The following is a 21,517-nucleotide window of genomic DNA, read 5'->3' as shown; positions in this document are numbered from 1 at the left end:
AATCACATGACCACCTGCTCCCGCTGGCACTGGAGAATCCTCTCAGCTTGTGTAGTCATATAGAATGCAGAGTGCAGAGTTTGCAATGAGCCTGGACAAACCCTTTACACACTGGTGCACACTGTCAATATTTGGCAGCGCTTTGGACGTATCACATGTACGCTGCGTCTAAAATGTTGCCTGCTTTTGAATGCAGACGATTCCACATGTGTTCAGTGCATTGTACGGGTGATATTTATCTTGCAGAGACTCATGTCTCCGCAAGATAAATTGACATGCTGCAGTCTGGAAAGTCACGCCACATGTACATCTCCGCAGGTAAGCCGCCGGCATCTATGGACACATAGTGGGCATGAGATTTCTTGAAATCTGGACATCTGGACGCTGTGGGTTAGACACTGCGGATGTACGCAGAGTCCAACCCGCAGCGTTTACTGACCGTGTGCACATACCCTAAAAATGATTGCTCATAATTATCCTTCAGTATGGAAGCAGCATTATTGTTTCACACTGTCCTCACTCGGCCCCATCACATACATCATCCAAAAAATATTGGTGATCTTGGTAGGGGCTGATTGTGATATGACTTCTATAAGGGCTGGAAAATCTCCCTATAGAAATCATAGCATCTCTTCAACAAATAAGCTCCTTTTGGAGAAATGGCTGGAGGACTGGCCACTTTAAGAAGGGGAAAATCTAAATATCATAACTCCTATCCGCAGCCCCAGTCCCAGCCTGCAGCCAGTTCTGGACCAGGAAAGGGAAAAGGGAATAAGAAAATATTTTCAATTACACTTGTTTCTGGGCTGGGAACACTCACTCAGACCCAGAGTGAAATAGAAGCAGGAAGCAGCCAAGAACAGGCGCACAGGTAGGAGCTCCCTGTCTCTGATACAATCTCTTGCTACAGCCTCCGTTACAAAGAACATCCTGATGTGCCAACGTCAGCGCGTGCTTTATCCTATGTGTGTCGCAGCAGTCAAGCATTGACTGCTGCTTGCGTGCGCCTCTAGAACTGCCATGCCCGCAGATTTAAACGGCCAGCGGCCAGAAAAACGAGCCGGTGGCCGGATCAGTGGGCGGGCGGCTGGATGAGCAGGCACCGCCGGCCCACTTTGAATAGAGACATTGCGGCTCAGCGGGAAAATGCCAGATTATCAATCTGGAACTGAACGTAGCCTATACTATAGTATACTATGCTATAAAACAATTCAATTTGCTTAATTGTAAGTGGCTGCAACAGTCGTCTTTGCATACTCACCACAGTCAGAAAGTTTATACATTTTTCTCTACTGATGAAGCTATGCACTTGCTGATGGCAGAGCACATATAGGAAACAACACAGGCTCAAAATTTCACAGCAACCTGTGTGAGTCAATGCTAGTATGTTGTCTGACAAACTGTGAGCTCCCCACAGAGAACTCTGATGCTGGCCAGTGTCAGGATCCTGTGTGCTTCAGAGCCATATGTGTCCAGGATAGGTCAGATTGTCAGTCCGGCTCCAATGGTATTGTATATGTGGTCCAGTGCAATCTATTGTACACCATTTTATGCATCTATATCACATGTTAAAAATAGAAAAATGAATTCATTTGCATTTATTTATACAAATCAGGTTTTTTTACCTTGCTCATCTCAGACCCTAATTATGGAAACATAAACTTCAGGAGAAGCAGCACTCATCATTGTGGTATGAACTGTCCCTCTAAATTGAGTGAAAAAATATACCATTAAAACAAAACATATTGTATAGTTCAAATAGACTATGTCACTAGAATTCTATATTCCAGCTCTGAGTCTCTGCCTTTGCCCCGATCTCCATTGCTTGGCCGCAGTGGTAAATTGATATCTGAAACTGATAATGTCTCTATTAGGCCTCTTTCACACTTCAGTTTTTTGCATCAGTCAAAATCCGCCAAAAGGACGGATGGCGGATCCGTTTTAGAACTGATGACAACGGATGTCACCCATCCGTTTTTTTGACGGATCCGACAAATTAAGAATTTTAAAGGAATAGCAGCCTGGAAAAGTGTCTGGAGGATCCGCCAGAGGAAAAAACGTTACAAGCTCCGTTTTGAAATCTTTGAGGATGGTGACGGACAGCAACTTTTGGCGGATCCGCAAAAAAAACAGATGCAACGGACGGCAATCCGTCACAATCCACCTATAATGAAAGTCAATGGGGAAAAAAACGGATCCTCAAAAAAAAAATTGCGGATTCGTTTTTTTCAAAACCTGGCGGATTGTGACTGATTGTAAAAAACTGAAGTGTGAAAGAGGCCTTAGGATAACATCATCCTTATGTGACGTCAGGTGATGTTTCATAATGCCATATGTTAATTCCCCACTAATATATTGGCTGGAGCCAAAAGAGGCCAACGGTGGCTTGCATGTCGTATTAATACTTCCCTAAGGCTGGTGACCGTGCTGGTCGTGGTGATGCTTCTGTTACTGCTAGGGGTGCCTACATTATTACCTGTGGTATGTTTTTTTATACTTTACACTATCCTGTCTATTGCTATTGCCACTTTTTCTTTCACCATACAATTTGCACAACACTAGAATTAACTTTCTACAATCTTTTCAACCCCAACCATTAAACTCTTATACGCACAGAAAACAAAATGTGGCCGCAGTAGACGTGTGGCATGTATGGTTCCAAAATTAACAAATATGAACCTAGCACTCAACTTAAAGGTATTTGTAAGGCGGTTTATTGTAGTACACGAAAAAAGACGTTTCGGTCAATGTGACCTTCTTCAGTTACGTGTGGTATATAGATTGTGTAGAGCTTATAGGCATCTATCAGAAAGGACGATGGTGCTTTAGGCATTGAGGAGAATGATCTCTGTAAGGTAATGAGCTTGTCAGTATATAGGAGAGGGGCAAACGTGCCTCCAGATGCGGTGTCCACATTGACCGAAACGTCTTTTTTCGTGTACTACAATAAACCGCCTTACAAATACCTTTAAGTTGAGTGCTAGGTTCATATTTGTTGCTTTAACGGTTTGGGAACCTAACCTTAGCACCATCTTGAGTTGTGCTCACGGTGTTCTTTCTATACGTGGTTCCAAAATTAGACTGGTAAAAAAGTGTGGCCCAATCAGAAATGCACAGTTAAATGTATAAATTTTGTAAAATTCTCTATGTTTTTCAACAAAATTCAGCCCCTTTCTCAAAAATTACAAAATAAGAAATGCATGGTCAAAAAGCCAGCACTTGCCACAGGGCACTCTATTGATGTGGCATGTATGGATGTAAAATTTGTCTAGTAAAACAAATGTACTAAACTGATTGTGACACACACTTGATGAGGTATACATTTGCAATTACAGTACATGCCTGGATTTTAGGGAATTTTCTTTTGTATTTTTTAAAAAACAATTATTCCCCTACATAAAAAATTAAAACTTTAATACAGTATCTTGTAACAAGAAAGCACACCATCTGACACTGATTTCAGATTTTTTTTCTGTAAAACTATTGTGTTGTCTTGCCTGTGCTTTTTAGTGCATTTGGAATGTTAATTGTAATTTTATGTCAAATGCAGCAGGACAGATGCCAAGCATTATGAAGAAGCCAGCAAAGTGTCAATTGAGATCATATCAGCATGTTATGATTGATGCAATCTTCTCCAATGTGTAAAATGGTGGTGGACATTTTTTTGCAATTTCCACAAATTGAATTTGAACTTGTTTGAATTTGCTGTGACCTGCAAATTTCATAAACTTAGACTTGAATTTGATTCACATTGAATTTATTCACTCATCTCTACTACTGACAGGAGATAGGCTATAGAAGCCCTTTACATAGTTACTTCTGCTTACCCATTTGTTTCATTGCTCATCTACCATTTTCATGCCTTTGTATGTCTTGTGCTGACATGTTAACAATAGATTTGCAGGCTAATTCATCAACAAATTTTCACCAGAATTCTGATGTAGGACTACTTGAAATGTTCCTTTGTTTTTTGGCAGAATTCGAAGTTGTACAAGAAAATTGAAACTTTTGCTGTTTTATGCAAGTCTTGGCATGCTATTACAAATTTTTTAAAAGTGGGAGGAGCTTGGGCAGGAAGGGGCCAAGCATGCCTACAATTTCAGCATAACTTATAGGAAAAAAATCCTAGTTGTACATTTCTGGTGGTGACGTGCTACAGGTGAAAGATGTGCCAAAATTATTTCAGAGGTGAATGCTTCATAACAAAGTTAGCGCATCTTGCAACAGTGCTCCCTTCATTAACACTGCTGTTCAAAACGCTAGTCTTAATGAATCAGGACTTAGATGCATAAATGCAGAACAAGCACATAGACTTTAATTTGGCCAGTCCTATATCATGTGGTATCTGTCATGACCTTCTTTCCAACTGTACTTAAAAGTAAACTTTACTTTTCAATACAAGTGGATCTTGTTTTTTATTGTGGGAGTCAGTGTGTTGGGATTACAGGTCAGATATACATAGTATGCCAATAGATCTTATTAGCGCATAGACATTGAAAACTTGAATAAAAGCTAATAACCGAGAACTATATAAGCAAATAGCGGCTGGTAAATCTGGCACTAGATGGAAGGACTATGCTGATATTGTGAAGTGTATGTATATAACTATTGTTGGAATTGAATTCTTATTTCTTTTACACAGCAAAAATTAACTTTTTTAATGTTCAGTTAAAAATATCCTACTATTCGGGTATATTCACAGGAATTAGATTTTTTTAGCAAAATTTTGTTGACTAAAAATTAGTCTGATTCATGTTAATAGGGTTGTCATTGTGGTAATGCTGAATTTCTGCACATCTCAATCCCATAAATGGTAAAGTAGCAGAAACTTCTGTAAGAAATCTGCTGTGTGAATTCACCATTCATGTTGTTAGGCGTCGGGTTCCTGCCACTGCACAGCAGGATTCCAGAGCCTTGCACCCAGCGGTCTCCCATTCTTCTTCGGTCGCAGTGGAGCCTGCTCAGCAGATTCGTCGGTCCCGACGCTCTGCCCAGGCCAACTCCGTGGGTTTGCTTGCTGCTGCCACCTCTGGTACAGCTATGACAATGCATGCTGCTCAGCAGCGAGATTCTCCAGGGACTAAGTCCTCATGTCGGGCCACTGAGCATGCCCGTGGAGTGATCTTCCATTGGAGATCGAGGGTCACGTGCTCAGGTCTTGCTCGTGTTCGGATTGGCCCATCCGAGAAGCCAGAAAGGTCCCGGACGCCCGTGGCTATAAAAGGTTCGCATGGCCGCTCGCCCATGCGCTAGTATAGACTGTATTTACAGACTATGTGGAGTGAGTGATGTATGCACGTATGAATGTCTCTGGTGAATGCCTCATTAAGAAACCCCTTCCCTTGGTACACATGTGTTGTGCAGCCTAGCCTGCTAGCGCCCAGGCTTAGGTGTAGGTAGGTCTGAGGTTGAGTCAGGCATCTGGCCTCACCAGGGACTCGGCACGCCTCAGTGCACGTGCTCCATAGCCAGCTTCTATAGCGGCGCTCGCGGCAGCGATGCCACACGTTCAGTGGGCCTAGAAGGACTCTAACCCCGTGTCCTTGGGGTAGAGTTCTGTGGCCGTACACTGTGCGCTCTTTTGGCCGGGCTCTGTGAGTTAACAAGCTCCGGCATCTACTTTGAGCGGTGGTGCGGCTCTGTGCAGTAACAGAGTTCGCCCTGTTCACATTGGGTGACGTAACCCACATGTGACTGGTTTCACTCCTCTTTATTCTTCCGCCATTACTTAGCAGCAGTGTACCACCTCTACACGGTGGACCCCGGGCTCCGAACGCACCTACTATTATTTTATAATTTGGTGCGTTGCGCCAGCCCTAACACATGTACTCAGTCACTGAGCAGAACTATGGGCCCAAATCTGTTGTGAGCTCATCTGTTCATTCACCTTTTGTGTCCGAGGATCTCCCTCTTCTGGTGAAGGAAGGTAGTGAGGCTGATTTGGATGAAAGAAACCAAACACCTGATCAGGTGGATTGTGACTGGGTAACGGGAACTTCAGACTGGATATAAGACAGCCGACGCCCTTCTGAGTGGCTGGTGATTTCTCTGCTGGATTCTTGGAGACCAGTCTGATTCCTGCTTCCCAAAGATAAGTTTTTGCTCTGCTATTGAACTTATTAGTTTTGGTTTTGTTTTCCTTGTTTTCTGAGTTCAGCCATCCCCGGCTGGGGGTGTGCTGGATTCTTTTTCCTTGATCAGTGTTCTCTTTTGCTCTGCTTTCAGAATATTCTGAGTGCTGATATAGGGTTTGAAGTCTAGTGACTTCAGGGTCCTTTTTGCTTATCAGTTGTGTTGGTAATATTTTTAGCAGGGTTTTCTCAGATTGCAGACAGCAGCTTTTCTGTCCTGTCCTTTTTAGTTAGCTTGGGCCCCATCGTTTGCTCAACCTATCTTTCTATCTGTGTTAGTCTTTTCATCTTGCTTCACCGTCATTATATGTTGGGGGCTGCCTATTGCTTTGGGGTCTGCTCTGGGGCAGTCAGTTTTTCCCTTTTCTCTCTTTAGGCTTATGTAGATCTCCGGCTGTGACGAGGAGTCTAGGATCACCGTAGGAACACTCCACGGCTACTGCTAGTTGTGTGATAGGATTAGGGGTCTGCAATCCGCTAGTTTCCAACCTCTCTGATTTTCTGGGCTGAGCTTGTGTTTTGTTTTTTCCTCCTCGGTGACTCAGTCATAACACAAATCATTGTTGTGTGTTAGAATTGTGCTCGCCAGTCTTATTGATGGGTGTGCTGGAGAAAGATGTGCCATATTTATTAAGAGGTGCACGTCACTTAATGAATTAGGTACTTTTAATAACTGGTATGCTCCTCCATCAAAAATGTTACCTCAGTCATCGACTGCAGTAACATTTCTGGCTTAAGGTACCCCACAACTTTTCATTAATTTTTTGCGAAGGCTTTGCCACACGCCCTCCCCACCAGCTTCATCTTACTTTGGCATAGCTGGACAAAACTGGTGTGAAAACACTGAAAGTTGCAACATTTTTCAGGGTGTTTTACAACAGAATTCTGCCAGAAACACCTTCGTGAATCGGGCCCTTTGTGTCTTCACTATGTGTTTAAATTGATTTTACATTCATACTCCTCTTCAGCTTTCCCCTCTTTTCCTTATATATTATAAACATTGCGATAGATATTAGGCTAGTTTCACACTAATGTTTGAAGGCGCAGCACACGCTCGGCGTGAAGCTCCGCGCCCTGCCGGGCCTCCTCCGGTCAGCTCCACCTATGGGTGCATGACGCTGCATGCGACCTGCATACCATATCTTTAGCATTGGGTACGCAGGCCATGCGCAGGTATGCGTTTGCCGGCGCATGTGTACTTTTGACGGTGCGCCGATCGCACCAAAACGCAACACATGCTAAAGATAGGGTACGCAGGTCACATGCAGCGTCATGCGCCCATAGGCGGAGCTGACCAGAGGTGGTGCGGCCGTGGGCGGAGCCTCACGGCGGCCGTGCGCATCCCTCCGCTGCTCCAGGAAACGCTATTGTGAAACTAGCCTTATAAAGCCCTAGCTACACAATTAAGAATATTTTTAGTTGAACATCTTTTAAAAGATCCTAGAATTTGTACTTATGAAGATATGGAACATACAGTATAAACAAAATTTTAGAAGTGGTTCAAAACATACCCTATCGGTCAAGTTCCCACAATGAGTATTTGGTGCATTTTTTTGTACTCAATAAATGCATCGTTTTGCTGTTCCAGCAATGCGTATTGGATTTATTCTTACGCTCACTGCGTTTTTTTTGTTTTTTTTCAACTCTATGGAAACTGACATCTGGTGGTGAAATTTTAAAAATCTGCAAAATGTCAATTCTGTCTGTGGTAAATATACAATACGTTTAATTTGCAGATTATCCTTAAATACTTAAATCTAAAACAGATAAAAATGTGTTTTTTTGTGCATTTCTGTAGCAGAAAAACAATAAAAACACATAATCTACATATGACTTTATCAATAAAGTTTTATCACATTTAAGTATTAGGAAGTTTTAAAAGCAAAGCGATTTTAGTTAAAAGATGACCTAGAAAAAAGGGCCAAAATCTGCAGCTGAAAAAAAATAGTAAAACGCATGTAAAGTAACGTACTAAAATATGCAATGCAAAAAATGCAAATGACATAATTTAGCTAATTGGTGCAGAGATGCTGCAGAAAATTTGTAACATAAAACTGACTAAATACTTATTGTGGGTATCTAGCCTTGAAGTATTTTTTGAGATAGCAGACATTGGTCATTATACCAATACAAAATGCGTCAGATAGAATTTACAATATACTGAGCAGAATTGAGTAATGAATATATTTGAGGTTCCTTCCTTACCGATTAAAAACTGGACGATTTGATAAAACCTTCAAAAAGGTAAAGAAAAATTTCACCTTAGTTATACGCCAGATGAGGATGTATGGAATCAGTATAAAATCCAGTCATAATTAGCAGGAACAGTTTACTATGATTAAAGTGAACCTGACAGGTCCCCCACGACCCTCAAACCGCCAGCATGGTGACGCCATGCCTAATAAGCCTTTTGTATAGGAAAAAAGAATGTGAAAAAAAGAATGTGAAAAATCTGTTTGCAATACAATAATTAGTTTCAGACTAGTTGAGGGGACGTTGTTTCCCAAAACTTGTGATCCTAGTAATCATATCACTGTTTCCTTGATAACATGATTTGCAAGAGCCGGCAGTCTGTGAGTCTCACGCATGTGTGCAACTTTCATCATTTCATTTCTGTGCACAGTGAAACCGGTTGAACATTCCTTTGCTTAATGGGGGACCTATCAGGTATCCTTTTAATTGAAAACTGGTCATATTTTACTACAAATAATAGCATTTACAGTACAATGCCAATGCCAAGTCAGCTTGTCTTTGGAAAGACTGAAAAAACTGCTATAAGCTATCTTCACACATTGCATCTTGTAAAAAAAAAGGGGATTGAAACAGATATGTGCACAAAAGAATCTCAAACTGATACGAATTTGACATATGTTACATTCTATGTAAATACAAACATGTCTACTTTTAGAAGCCTTTACAGTACAAAGGGATAAGTACAGTACACCACAAAACAAGCCTAAATTGCAGTCTTTGGAAGGCTGACGCAAACAATTTGTCATACAGTTGCATTTGGTTTTTTTATCCATTTTTTTCATGTTTCGTGTTTTTCAGAAATCAAATCACTTGATCTCCCGACACTTCCCCACTATGAGCTTTAGAAAAAAACAAATATGTGTTTGTTTGGTTTTTTTTTAAACAACCTGTCAGCAAATTTTGTTATGTAAAGTAAAAAAAGACTGTAACGGCGCTGTAATACAGAATGAATGGATATCTTTGGTGAAGAAATCTGTTTTGTTCTTCTTTGGAAGTTTTCTGCAATTTAGATTTCAGTGCACAAGGGCCAGGCTGTACAGTGGGGTTTTCCTCCCTGTCTGTGATTCCCCGGCCCCTCCGCCCTGAATGACAGCTCGTTTGTAAGATTTCAGAGGAAGCAGGTCATTCAAAGATCGGAGGTGGGTGGAGGGTCTGAGGAATCACAGCCTGGAAGGAGAAGACCCAGTGCACAGTCCTGCCCAGGTTCAGACTGGCCATCTGGCAATCCTGGCAAATGCCAGAAGGACCTGTCTCGTCGTGAACCACCTTATCTGCTACGTTGTTAACAGAATCAGTGTTCTCAAGACACCCATACTGTTAAGAGTTGTGACGGAGGTATCATTAGAAATATCGTAAATCTTGAATTCCTCCATCCCGGGTAGTAATAATAATAAATCCTCATATGGTGCTTGCGGACAGGGCCGCATGGGCCTGTGTGATTTCAAATGCCATGGCTGAATTTCAGCCCCAGTCCATACCTAGTCCTGCCCCAGTGCATCGGAACCTAATTAGCAAAAACAACTTCAAATGGTGATTAAAGAAAAGCAACACATCAGATTTCTTAACCAAAGATATCAAATTAATCTGTATTGCAGCGCCATTACAGCCATGTCTTTACTTCACATTACAAAATTGTGCTGATTTTCTTCAAATAAACAGATCTTTTTTTTCCAATATGTAAATGTGAAGCTGTCATAAATGTCAAAAAAGTGTTGTAAAACAGGCCTAAGAGGTGTGCCCCAATACTTTTGTCCATATAATATACGTATATATTATACAAACACACATAAAGTAAGGTGCAAAGGTCAAAGGGTGTGTTAGATAGGTATATAGATATATACATAGAAATAAAGTAGATTTAGAATTTTACAAACCTTATATAATGTATCTTTATTTATGTTTTCCTGCCCAGTTGCATTTAAGTCTTGGTTTGCAGTATACCTTTAGGGTATAAAACATAGTAAATATTCTTACATTTGCACTTCAGTTTGTTTAATATTTTTTAGACTTTAGTTAAAAGGTTATTCTGGGTATTCACCAACTGGCAGAACCACTTTTTTCTTTTTAGAATGAAGAATCAATACATATGCTCAGCTTTCTGTGGCCGTCCCATAGAGAATGAATGAAATGGTGGTCCAGCATGTGCCCAGCTGTTCCCTTCTAATGGGGATAAAAGTGCCCTGTTCTGGCGATCAGTATTGATCCCAGCAGTCTAAGTGAGAGTGATATCCAAGTATGTACAACTGTTTATCGCCATAAGTTCTTCTGTATAAGTCCATATGCTCGGCTGCATAAATCTGTATACAGTGTAATTCCACTCAAGTTGCCAACTCTCACCTGATCTGATATTTCATGCATAGTATATACACTAATAATAAAAAGTTACATTTTTCTACATTTTTTGTGAGCATTATTTATTAAAGGATGTAAATATATATTTGTGCACAAAGAACCCTAAAAACTTACCACATGGGAACATATTGTAAAAAAAAAAGAGAGAAACAGCTTTATCCAGCCAGCTTCGCTATTTAATCTGTTCATTGATGAGACATTTCCATGCTTGAGATGTTTAATGTTTTAGTTTTGTTTGCCTTCCCAGATTTAGGCCGAGGTCACACTAGAGAGGAATTCGGACGAGTGAGAGGCGTTAAAGGCACGCATTAAACACAAACAAATGATTCTCTATGGGGCAGCTCCCAACAGCCGTATAATTCTCGTCAGTATTCTACGGTCCGTGCCAATCGCAGTAGGCTAGTGCCGATTGTACTAGTGCAGGAGCGCCCGGAAATCTGGGACCAACGTGATGCCCATTATGCCAACCGGGCAAGAAAGGAGGCGTCATGGAGGCGCATATGTCGCCAGATGTTCCACAATTTTGCTGATCGGCCACATGAGGAGCAGCAGCAACTGAGTAAGTACAACCCAAAAAACTGTTTAAAATTACCTCACATCAAAAAAGGCATTTAGAATCAGGTCCCCCCCTTCCTGTGCTTGGACTTTTTGCCTCATGAGGCAGGTAGATTTTTATGTGACCCATGGTTTTACAATGCCATAATTTGGCCCAGGCCACAAGCTCCTCATCCCCCTAGCCAACCAAGTTATTAAGTGTAGTTACTTGATACCTGAACTATTGTGACCCTGTGTATCTGGCCTGGATGCCCCAATTATATATGCCACCCTGGGTAGAAAGCACACCCTAGAAGGCCACATGCCTAGGCAACTGGTAGCAAATTTGACCTAGCAAATATGTGAAATTGAGAATATTTCCTGTCACATTGCAGTGGAAGATGTGATGAGATGCTGGCGCAGCATCCGCGACCAATACAGGCGGGAACGTCAGCAGCGGTCCAGGAGTGCGGGCCACATAAAGAGGAAATATATCTATTATGACCGCCTCTTCTTCCTCGCTCCAATTCTGGATCTGAGACCGTAAGTAAATACCTCACACCACATTACACAGATACTTTACAGGGCCAAAAAAATGGATTTATTTTTGGCTCTGTTCTATTTCATAACAGAACTCAGTCTAACCTTATGGAGAGAGAAACTGGCTCAGATACCAAGCCCATCATTGATCCTGGGTCTGTAGGGAAAGAGGTGGCTGACCCATCTTCTCCCCCTCTTTCCTCTCAGGAAAACCCAGTGCCTGCACCACATACCCCACCACCAGGACCTCTTCCACAAGCAGGACCGTCTGCTGCTGCACCATCAACCATACAGGAGGAGCAGGGCAACATCAGCAGCAGCCCAACTGCCCAGATCCGGGGCTCCCCACAGCCTGCTGGACCATCCCGGCGAGGAAGAAGAAGACGCCAGATCCCTGCCCAAGATACCCGTACCAGTGTTGACACAGGGGTACTGAACTATCTGGCTAGAGTCAATAATGATGATGGCAAGGATTCATACTCACGCAACCTGGCCCTTTATCTTCGTGCCCTTTCCCGTGAGGTGAGGCTACGTAATCGAGGATGTTTTCACATCCTGCTTGATGCAAGCACACCCCCCAATACCCCATATGAGTTATTTGAATATCTGGAGAGGTGGCAGCTTTCCCCCAGGAATCTGATGCGCCTTAGACACCCCACACACATGCTTGCTCATGCAGGTTCTGAGGATCCTCAAATACCTGGGCCTACACGTCACCCCCATCCTCCCCCTACCCAACCTTTCCTACAGCAGCCACATATGTCTGGCTCGAGCCAACCTCACCAATATGGCCACTTGGTGCCACCCAGTGTTGGAGGCTGGTCCCAACCTGGTTGGGGACGACATGGCTATTTTGGTGGGTATGAGACATGGGCCTACCAGTCCCAACAAGAGGCCCCTCTCCAGTATCACTCTGGCCAGTACCAACCACAATCCCAGGAGGCTGTACACAACCACATCATAGACAACAGTATGCCCCCACACAGGGCGATGGCCAAGTTGGGCAAAGTAGCCAGCAAACACAGGCTGGTCTTCCGCCTTCTCCTTCCCCGACCTACCAAAATTTATAATGTTGCCATTTTGGTATTGGCTAATGGTTTTGTTGTTGTTTTGTTTGTCAGAAAATGTTATTTGTTCCCAATTTTCACATCTGCACAAAGGTCAATTTGGCCCATTGCCACATTGATCATACGGCAATAATATGTTTTTCTAAATAAAAAACAAATAAGGCAAAAGTAAACATTTAAACACATAAGCACAAAGGCGCAAGTTCCTATATGATACCGCCTGCAGCTGCAAATAAGGACAACAACCACCCAATTTGTCCAACAATAAAAGTCAAATCTAAAAGTGAATAATTTGCGCTAGCAGGATACCATTCAGAGGTTTCAGAGAAATATCTACATTAAAACTGGTTCACAAAGTATATGTGCCGATACCTTTGTTCAGATGAATGAGGAACTGGTCGAAGGATGCTTCCTCAAGCAGGGTCCCGGTGCCAAGATGACGCTGAAAGCAGTAGTGATGCTGATGAAAATGAGCTTGAAAGCGTTAGAGTTCCGTTGGTGAATGCAGGTATTGGACGCTGCTCCGGCCGGTAGCAAGCGTCCTTCTAATGGCGTGACCGCCGCCGACACCCGGCGAGTATAACGGCACGAGTAAAATCAAAAAGCCGGCAAGGTAGCAAAAACGTGCAGGACCTTGCGTGACGTCACGGTCACGTGGAACACCACGTGACTGGCTAGTGAGCACGAAAACGACCAAAAAGCTGTCTTACGCGTTTCGGAATCACCGGATTCCTTCTTCAGAGATGGTCCATGGTGCTCAATTACGTTCATATATACCCGCGGTCTCCAAACTCCATGTTTATTGATTAAAGGCAAACAATTCAATCTCGCTGTTTAGCCCATTAGGAACAAGTGTATTCATTTCAAAAATCAGTCTACTTTCTTCTCTGGACATTTGTTGAATAAAGTTCCCCTTCCGCCAGCTTTTTTTAACCACTTTAATACCCGTAACTTTAACATTTTTAATAGAGCCTCCATGCTGATTAGCAAAATGGTGTGATAGAGGGTGACCCATAAATCTTTTTCTAATATTGCGCAAATGCTCTGCTAACCGGACATGCAATGGGCGTTTTGTGCGTCCTATGTATAGTTTCCCACAGGGGCATGTAATACCATATATAACCCCTGTGGTGTCGCAGGTAATAAAATCTTTAATTTTTACCTCCGCAAATTGGTTAGTAATCCCTCCCTGTTTTTTAGAGGTCAGTTTTTTACAGGGGCCACACTTTCCACACGGAAAAAAACCCCCTGGTAATTTGTCCGGATTTGAATTGATACTACTTAGTGGTTTAGAAATAGAGGGGGCTATAAGATTTCCCAAATTTTGTGCCTTCTTAAAAATAAACCTCGGGTATGTCGGTAAAGATTCCCCTATAACCTTATCATTTCTCAGGATATTCCAATGTCTCCTGACAATTTTTTTAAAAATAATACTATTAGAGTTATATTGTGAAATTATGGGGATGTCTTCCATAAGAGCATTGGCATTTTTTCTCATACGTTGTTCCAATAATTGATCCCTTGGAATTTTTTCCACTAGTTTTTTTATTTTCACTAAAGATGTTGGATCATAGCCCTTACTGGAAAACTTTTTCATCATTGCTTCTGCCTCTCTATCAAAATCCTCCCTTTTCGAACGGTTGCGATGAGCTCTAATTAATTGGCTTTTTGGAACATTCAATAGCCAGCTAGGTAAATGGCAACTGTCGAGTGAAATAAAATTATTAGAGTCTGTAGGCTTATGGTATAGTCGTGAGCCAATGGCATTGTTTTCTACAAAAATTTCTAAATCTAAAAAGTTAACTTCTTTGGAACTCGTGGTCATAGAAAATTTTAAAAAGTAGGAATTTTTATTTAGTGAATTAAAAAATTGTTCCAATAACAAAGGACCACCAGACCATATAAAAACAATATCATCTATAAATCGATGCCATAGCACGAGGTTCGCTAGTAATCTGCCGTCGGGATATATGGTTTCCTGTTCCCATTTTCCAACGTACAGATTTGCATAACTAGGTGCGAACCTCGTGCCCATAGCTGTACCCCACTGCTGGGAGTAGTAGTCCATCCCATATCGAAAAAAATTGTGAGTTAAAATAAAATTTATACACTCAAGAAGATATTCAATTTGGTCAAGCGGCAGTGAACCATCCTTCCTCAGGAAATGTTCCACTGCTTCGCATCCCTTTTTATGCTGAATAACTGTATACAAGGAAGTAATGTCCAGTGTGCCCAAGATATAATGATCACACCATTGTATCTTCTTTAAAATACCTAAAATATGGGTGCTGTCCCTGAGATACGCCGGGAGATCCGGTATCAATCTTTGTAAATGACAATCAACAAATTTGGATAGATTTGATGTTAAACCCCCAATAGCAGAGATAATCGGTCTCCCGGGTGGTTGGCTCATGTTTTTATGCACCTTAGGTAAATAATAAAAGTACGGCACTCTAGGGTGAGGTGTATTAATAAAATCAATTTCTTTTTTATTTAAAATACCCTTTTCAAAGCCCTTGTTTAGCAATTCCCGCATCTCTACCAAATAATCATTAGAAGGATCATGGGTTAGTAATTTATAAGTTTGTCTGTCGTCCAAAATCCGCAGTGCTTCTTTCTCATAATCCAACGTGTTTAGTATTACTATACCGCCCCCTTTATCTGCTGGTCTGATAGTAATCTCCCTATTCTCCTTAAGTTGCTTAATGGCTATTCTTTCATTATGTGATAAATTGTGTTTAAATTTGTTACATCGCTTGTCAGAAATTTTTCTAATTTCGAGTATAACATTATTTTGAAAAGCTTCAAATGCCTCCGAATACTCCTGTATAGGATTAAAGTTAGATTTTTTCTTTAGACCAGTGTGTATATATAGATCAGGAGTATTCATGGGGTCATCAGTATTGCTACTAATTTTCTTTTTCATATAGTGTTTCTTCAGGGCTAGTTTCCTCATGAACAATTTTACACCCACAAAAGCCTGAAATTTATCAAATTTAACACTGGGAGCGTACTTAAGACCTTTATTTAGTAAACGGATTTCATTGTCTTGTAGGGGATATTGACTTAGATTGAATATTTTTTGTGGTTCAGGGGCTGATATTTGATCTATCTTTGATGGGGATTGTTGTATGTTCTTTTTTTTGGTAGATTCCCCGCCCCTACACCCCCTTTTTCGTTTCTTTTTTGGCCTAACTGAAAAAAAGAAAGATGACTCTGCTTTGTTTTAGGTTGTGATTTTCTCTGTTGTGGTTCCCTCGGACCAACCTTCTCTTTTCTACTATCTACTGTAGGCTTGTCTTTATATTTATCGCTCCCAATAGAAGGAATATTTTCTATGTTTTCTATAACCGTAAATCGGTTATGAGTACTAATGGAGGGTAATGGTGTGGAAATGGCTGGTAGTTCTGCACCCTGTACCTCAGTAATGACCCCACTATTAGCTCTTTCCATGTGTGTAAGATTTTCCATATCAGAGGTCAGATGAATAGAAAATCTTTCACTTGATGTAGGGAGAGAAGTCTCCTCTCCATGTATCTCATCTAGAGTCAACAATGGACCTGAAGATTTAGGAGAGTGTTGTTCTTCATATTGATGTGCAACTTCGCCTCTGGTTATTTGGCTATCCCCATGGTTAGATGTTATAGATATTAAATTTTTATTAGTAGTAACCATGGGGATAGCCAAATAACCAGAGGCGAAGTTGCACATCAATATGAAGAACAACACTCTCCTAAATCTTCAGGTCCATTGTTGACTCTAGATGAGATACATGGAGAGGAGACTTCTCTCCCTACATCAAGTGAAAGATTTTCTATTCATCTGACCTCTGATATGGAAAATCTTACACACATGGAAAGAGCTAATAGTGGGGTCATTACTGAGGTACAGGGTGCAGAACTACCAGCCATTTCCACACCATTACCCTCCATTAGTACTCATAACCGATTTACGGTTATAGAAAACATAGAAAATATTCCTTCTATTGGGAGCGATAAATATAAAGACAAGCCTACAGTAGATAGTAGAAAAGAGAAGGTTGGTCCGAGGGAACCACAACAGAGAAAATCACAACCTAAAACAAAGCAGAGTCATCTTTCTTTTTTTCAGTTAGGCCAAAAAAGAAACGAAAAAGGGGGTGTAGGGGCGGGGAATCTACCAAAAAAAAGAACATACAACAATCCCCATCAAAGATAGATCAAATATCAGCCCCTGAACCACAAAAAATATTCAATCTAAGTCAATATCCCCTACAAGACAATGAAATCCGTTTACTAAATAAAGGTCTTAAGTACGCTCCCAGTGTTAAATTTGATAAATTTCAGGCTTTTGTGGGTGTAAAATTGTTCATGAGGAAACTAGCCCTGAAGAAACATTATATGAAAAAGAAAATTAGTAGCAATACTGATGACCCCATGAATACTCCTGATCTATATATACACACTGGTCTAAAGAAAAAATCTAACTTTAATCCTATACAGGAGTATTCGGAGGCATTTGAAGCTTTTCAAAATAATGTTATACTCGAAATTAGAAAAATTTCTGACAAGCGATGTAACAAATTTAAACACAATTTATCACATAATGAAAGAATAGCCATTAAGCAACTTAAGGAGAATAGGGAGATTACTATCAGACCAGCAGATAAAGGGGGCGGTATAGTAATACTAAACACGTTGGATTATGAGAAAGAAGCACTGCGGATTTTGGACGACAGACAAACTTATAAATTACTAACCCATGATCCTTCTAATGATTATTTGGTAGAGATGCGGGAATTGCTAAACAAGGGCTTTGAAAAGGGTATTTTAAATAAAAAAGAAATTGATTTTATTAATACACCTCACCCTAGAGTGCCGTACTTTTATTATTTACCTAAGGTGCATAAAAACATGAGCCAACCACCCGGGAGACCGATTATCTCTGCTATTGGGGGTTTAACATCAAATCTATCCAAATTTGTTGATTGTCATTTACAAAGATTGATACCGGATCTCCCGGCGTATCTCAGGGACAGCACCCATATTTTAGGTATTTTAAAGAAGATACAATGGTGTGATCATTATATCTTGGGCACACTGGACATTACTTCCTTGTATACAGTTATTCAGCATAAAAAGGGATGCGAAGCAGTGGAACATTTCCTGAGGAAGGATGGTTCACTGCCGCTTGACCAAATTGAATATCTTCTTGAGTGTATAAATTTTATTTTAACTCACAATTTTTTTCGATATGGGATGGACTACTACTCCCAGCAGTGGGGTACAGCTATGGGCACGAGGTTCGCACCTAGTTATGCAAATCTGTACGTTGGAAAATGGGAACAGGAAACCATATATCCCGACGGCAGATTACTAGCGAACCTCGTGCTATGGCATCGATTTATAGATGATATTGTTTTTATATGGTCTGGTGGTCCTTTGTTATTGGAACAATTTTTTAATTCACTAAATAAAAATTCCTACTTTTTAAAATTTTCTATGACCACGAGTTCCAAAGAAGTTAACTTTTTAGATTTAGAAATTTTTGTAGAAAACAATGCCATTGGCTCACGACTATACCATAAGCCTACAGACTCTAATAATTTTATTTCACTCGACAGTTGCCATTTACCTAGCTGGCTATTGAATGTTCCAAAAAGCCAATTAATTAGAGCTCATCGCAACTGTTCGAAAAGGGAGGATTTTGATAGAGAGGCAGAAGCAATGATGAAAAAGTTTTCCAGTAAGGGCTATGATCCAACATCTTTAGTGAAAATAAAAAAACTAGTGGAAAAAATTCCAAGGGATCAATTATTGGAACAACGTATGAGAAAAAATGCCAATGCTCTTATGGAAGACATCCCCATAATTTCACAATATAACTCTAATAGTATTATTTTTAAAAAAATTGTCAGGAGACATTGGAATATCCTGAGAAATGATAAGGTTATAGGGGAATCTTTACCGACATACCCGAGGTTTATTTTTAAGAAGGCACAAAATTTGGGAAATCTTATAGCCCCCTCTATTTCTAAACCACTAAGTAGTATCAATTCAAATCCGGACAAATTACCAGGGGGTTTTTTTCCGTGTGGAAAGTGTGGCCCCTGTAAAAAACTGACCTCTAAAAAACAGGGAGGGATTACTAACCAATTTGCGGAGGTAAAAATTAAAGATTTTATTACCTGCGACACCACAGGGGTTATATATGGTATTACATGCCCCTGTGGGAAACTATACATAGGACGCACAAAACGCCCATTGCATGTCCGGTTAGCAGAGCATTTGCGCAATATTAGAAAAAGATTTATGGGTCACCCTCTATCACACCATTTTGCTAATCAGCATGGAGGCTCTATTAAAAATGTTAAAGTTACGGGTATTAAAGTGGTTAAAAAAAGCTGGCGGAAGGGGAACTTTATTCAACAAATGTCCAGAGAAGAAAGTAGACTGATTTTTGAAATGAATACACTTGTTCCTAATGGGCTAAACAGCGAGATTGAATTGTTTGCCTTTAATCAATAAACATGGAGTTTGGAGACCGCGGGTATATATGAACGTAATTGAGCACCATGGACCATCTCTGAAGAAGGAATCCGGTGATTCCGAAACGCGTAAGACAGCTTTTTGGTCGTTTTCGTGCTCACTAGCCAGTCACGTGGTGTTCCACGTGACCGTGACGTCACGCAAGGTCCTGCACGTTTTTGCTACCTTGCCGGCTTTTTGATTTTACTCGTGCCGTTATACTCGCCGGGTGTCGGCGGCGGTCACGCCATTAGAAGGACGCTTGCTACCGGCCGGAGCAGCGTCCAATACCTGCATTCACCAACGGAACTCTAACGCTTTCAAGCTCATTTTCATCAGCATCACTACTGCTTTCAGCGTCATCTTGGCACCGGGACCCTGCTTGAGGAAGCATCCTTCGACCAGTTCCTCATTCATCTGAACAAAGGTATCGGCACATATACTTTGTGAACCAGTTTTAATGTAGATATTTCTCTGAAACCTCTGAATGGTATCCTGCTAGCGCAAATTATTCACTTTTAAAAGTAAACATTTGTCTACTACATTTTATGTCTCTGTCTCAATTCTAAAAAAAAGGTGTCAGCATACTAACATACGCTTACCAATGCAATTAAACAGTCATACAATCATAAGGGGTTTAAATATATATATTTAGACACACATAAACGAAAAAAATTATAACATAGACACAGCATGCTCTTGCCAAGAAGTTTCACACTCAGGTGACATAAAGTAATTTGTTAAAATATCACGCGCTTTGAGCCCAGAAAGCGGTCTACGTTGAGGGTTGATAGGTGGTTGCCCTACGCACATTGTCCGACCCACGCACAACACCAGCAGAGGAGGAACAATCATGTATCCTGGTGAAGTTATGAAGAATGACACATGCTTTAATTACTTCATTTACATTTTGTTCACTCAGCTGAATGGCAGACTGGAGTACCCGCCATTTGGCACAAAGAATGCCAAAGGAACACTCCACCAGTTGCCGAGCACGTGATAGGCGCAAGTTAAAAATTCTGCGCCGGTGGTCCAGGTTGCGCCGGGGATATGGCCTAATGACATTGCGCGTTAACTGAAATGCCTCATCTGCCACAAGGACATAAGGGACTGATTCTTGAGTGGAGCCTGGTAGCTGGCGTGGTGGTGGTAGATCCAACTGGTTGGTGCGTAGCCGCCGACCCATAATGGAAGTATTGAAGACTCGAGAGTCTCCTTTCCTTCCATAGGCCCCAATGTCGACAATTATAAACTTGTATTGAGGGTCGGCTAGAGCCAACAATACAACAGAAAAGTATTGTTTATAAGTGAAGAATTGTGAGTCAGAGTTTGGCGGCTTACGCACCCGGATATGTTTGCCATCAAGGGCCCCAATACAATTAGGAAACTGGCAGTCCTCCTCAAAGTCCCTTGAAATCCTCAACCAGTCTTCCATCCTGTGCTCGGGAATGACGAGTTGATGTAGTCTTGACCATATTTCACTACATGTCGACCTGACTATGCCAGAAATGGTAGATCTTCCCATGAGAAACTCATGGTGGAGGGCGGCATAAGACAGGCCAGTGGACAGGAAGCTGAAGAACAACAGAAATGGAACATTTTAGAATGCACAAATTAACAAAACACCAGGTACATATATACAAAACTTTTTATTGATTCATATCTACTAGCACACATATATTTGGTCGCACAATGACTACGTGATATTCAGGACATAATACATATTTTGGGCAACACATCATGAACATAGAGAATGTGGTTGTGTAGTACATACCATAATGTGAGTAGAAGTCGCTCCTCTGCAGATATAGCTTTGTGCATCCTTGTGTCCTGAAAGGTTATCCCAGGGCGCACTCTCTCCAAGAGTAGATCAAATGTTGCAAGGCTCATGCGACAGTATTGGTAAAATTTTTCAGGATGATCCCGCAGAGAAGAATAGAGGTGGTAGAAATGACCTCTTGTGAGTCGTTGCCTCAAAAGTGGATGGACCCACATGCGTCTCCTCCTCCGTGGATCCACTATCACTGGGTATGGTTTACCAAAGCGGCTTGACAAAAGCCAGTTGAAGAGAACCTGCTCAGTTGTGTTGAAAGTCAGACTGTCTGCCATGTTGCACATACACCACCAACACACC

At 41.2% G+C, this 21,517-nt stretch overlaps 1 protein-coding gene across 3 annotated transcripts in view; it reads right to left on the bottom strand.

Moving 5' to 3' along the window:
* LOC141046614 (N-acylethanolamine-hydrolyzing acid amidase-like) overlaps window positions 1-21,517 on the bottom strand; it is a 122,485-nt gene that overhangs the window by 17,835 nt on the left and 83,133 nt on the right. The window contains exons 8-10 of one of the 3 annotated variants that reach the window (XM_073541130.1): window positions 10,259-10,325; window positions 8,337-8,365; window positions 1,626-1,705 (exon numbers count right to left, since the gene is read on the bottom strand). The exons of 1 other annotated variant lie outside the window; for it this stretch is intronic. In XM_073541130.1, the coding sequence (XP_073397231.1) occupies window positions 1,636-1,705; window positions 8,337-8,365; window positions 10,259-10,325 (166 nt within the window). In that variant the 3' untranslated portion in view covers window positions 1,626-1,635. The remainder of the gene's footprint in view (window positions 1-1,625; window positions 1,706-8,336; window positions 8,366-10,258; window positions 10,326-21,517) is intronic. One more of the 3 variants, XM_073541138.1, reaches the window with a different exon arrangement.

The sequence above is a fragment of the Dendrobates tinctorius genome, unplaced genomic scaffold (assembly GCF_039654945.1).
Source record: "Dendrobates tinctorius isolate UK_male_01 unplaced genomic scaffold, ASM3965494v1 ptg000011l, whole genome shotgun sequence".
Lineage (NCBI taxonomy): Eukaryota > Metazoa > Chordata > Amphibia > Anura > Dendrobatidae > Dendrobates > Dendrobates tinctorius.
The sequence above is the reverse complement of the archived record's forward strand: the minus strand, read 5'-3'. Positions and strand labels throughout refer to the sequence as shown.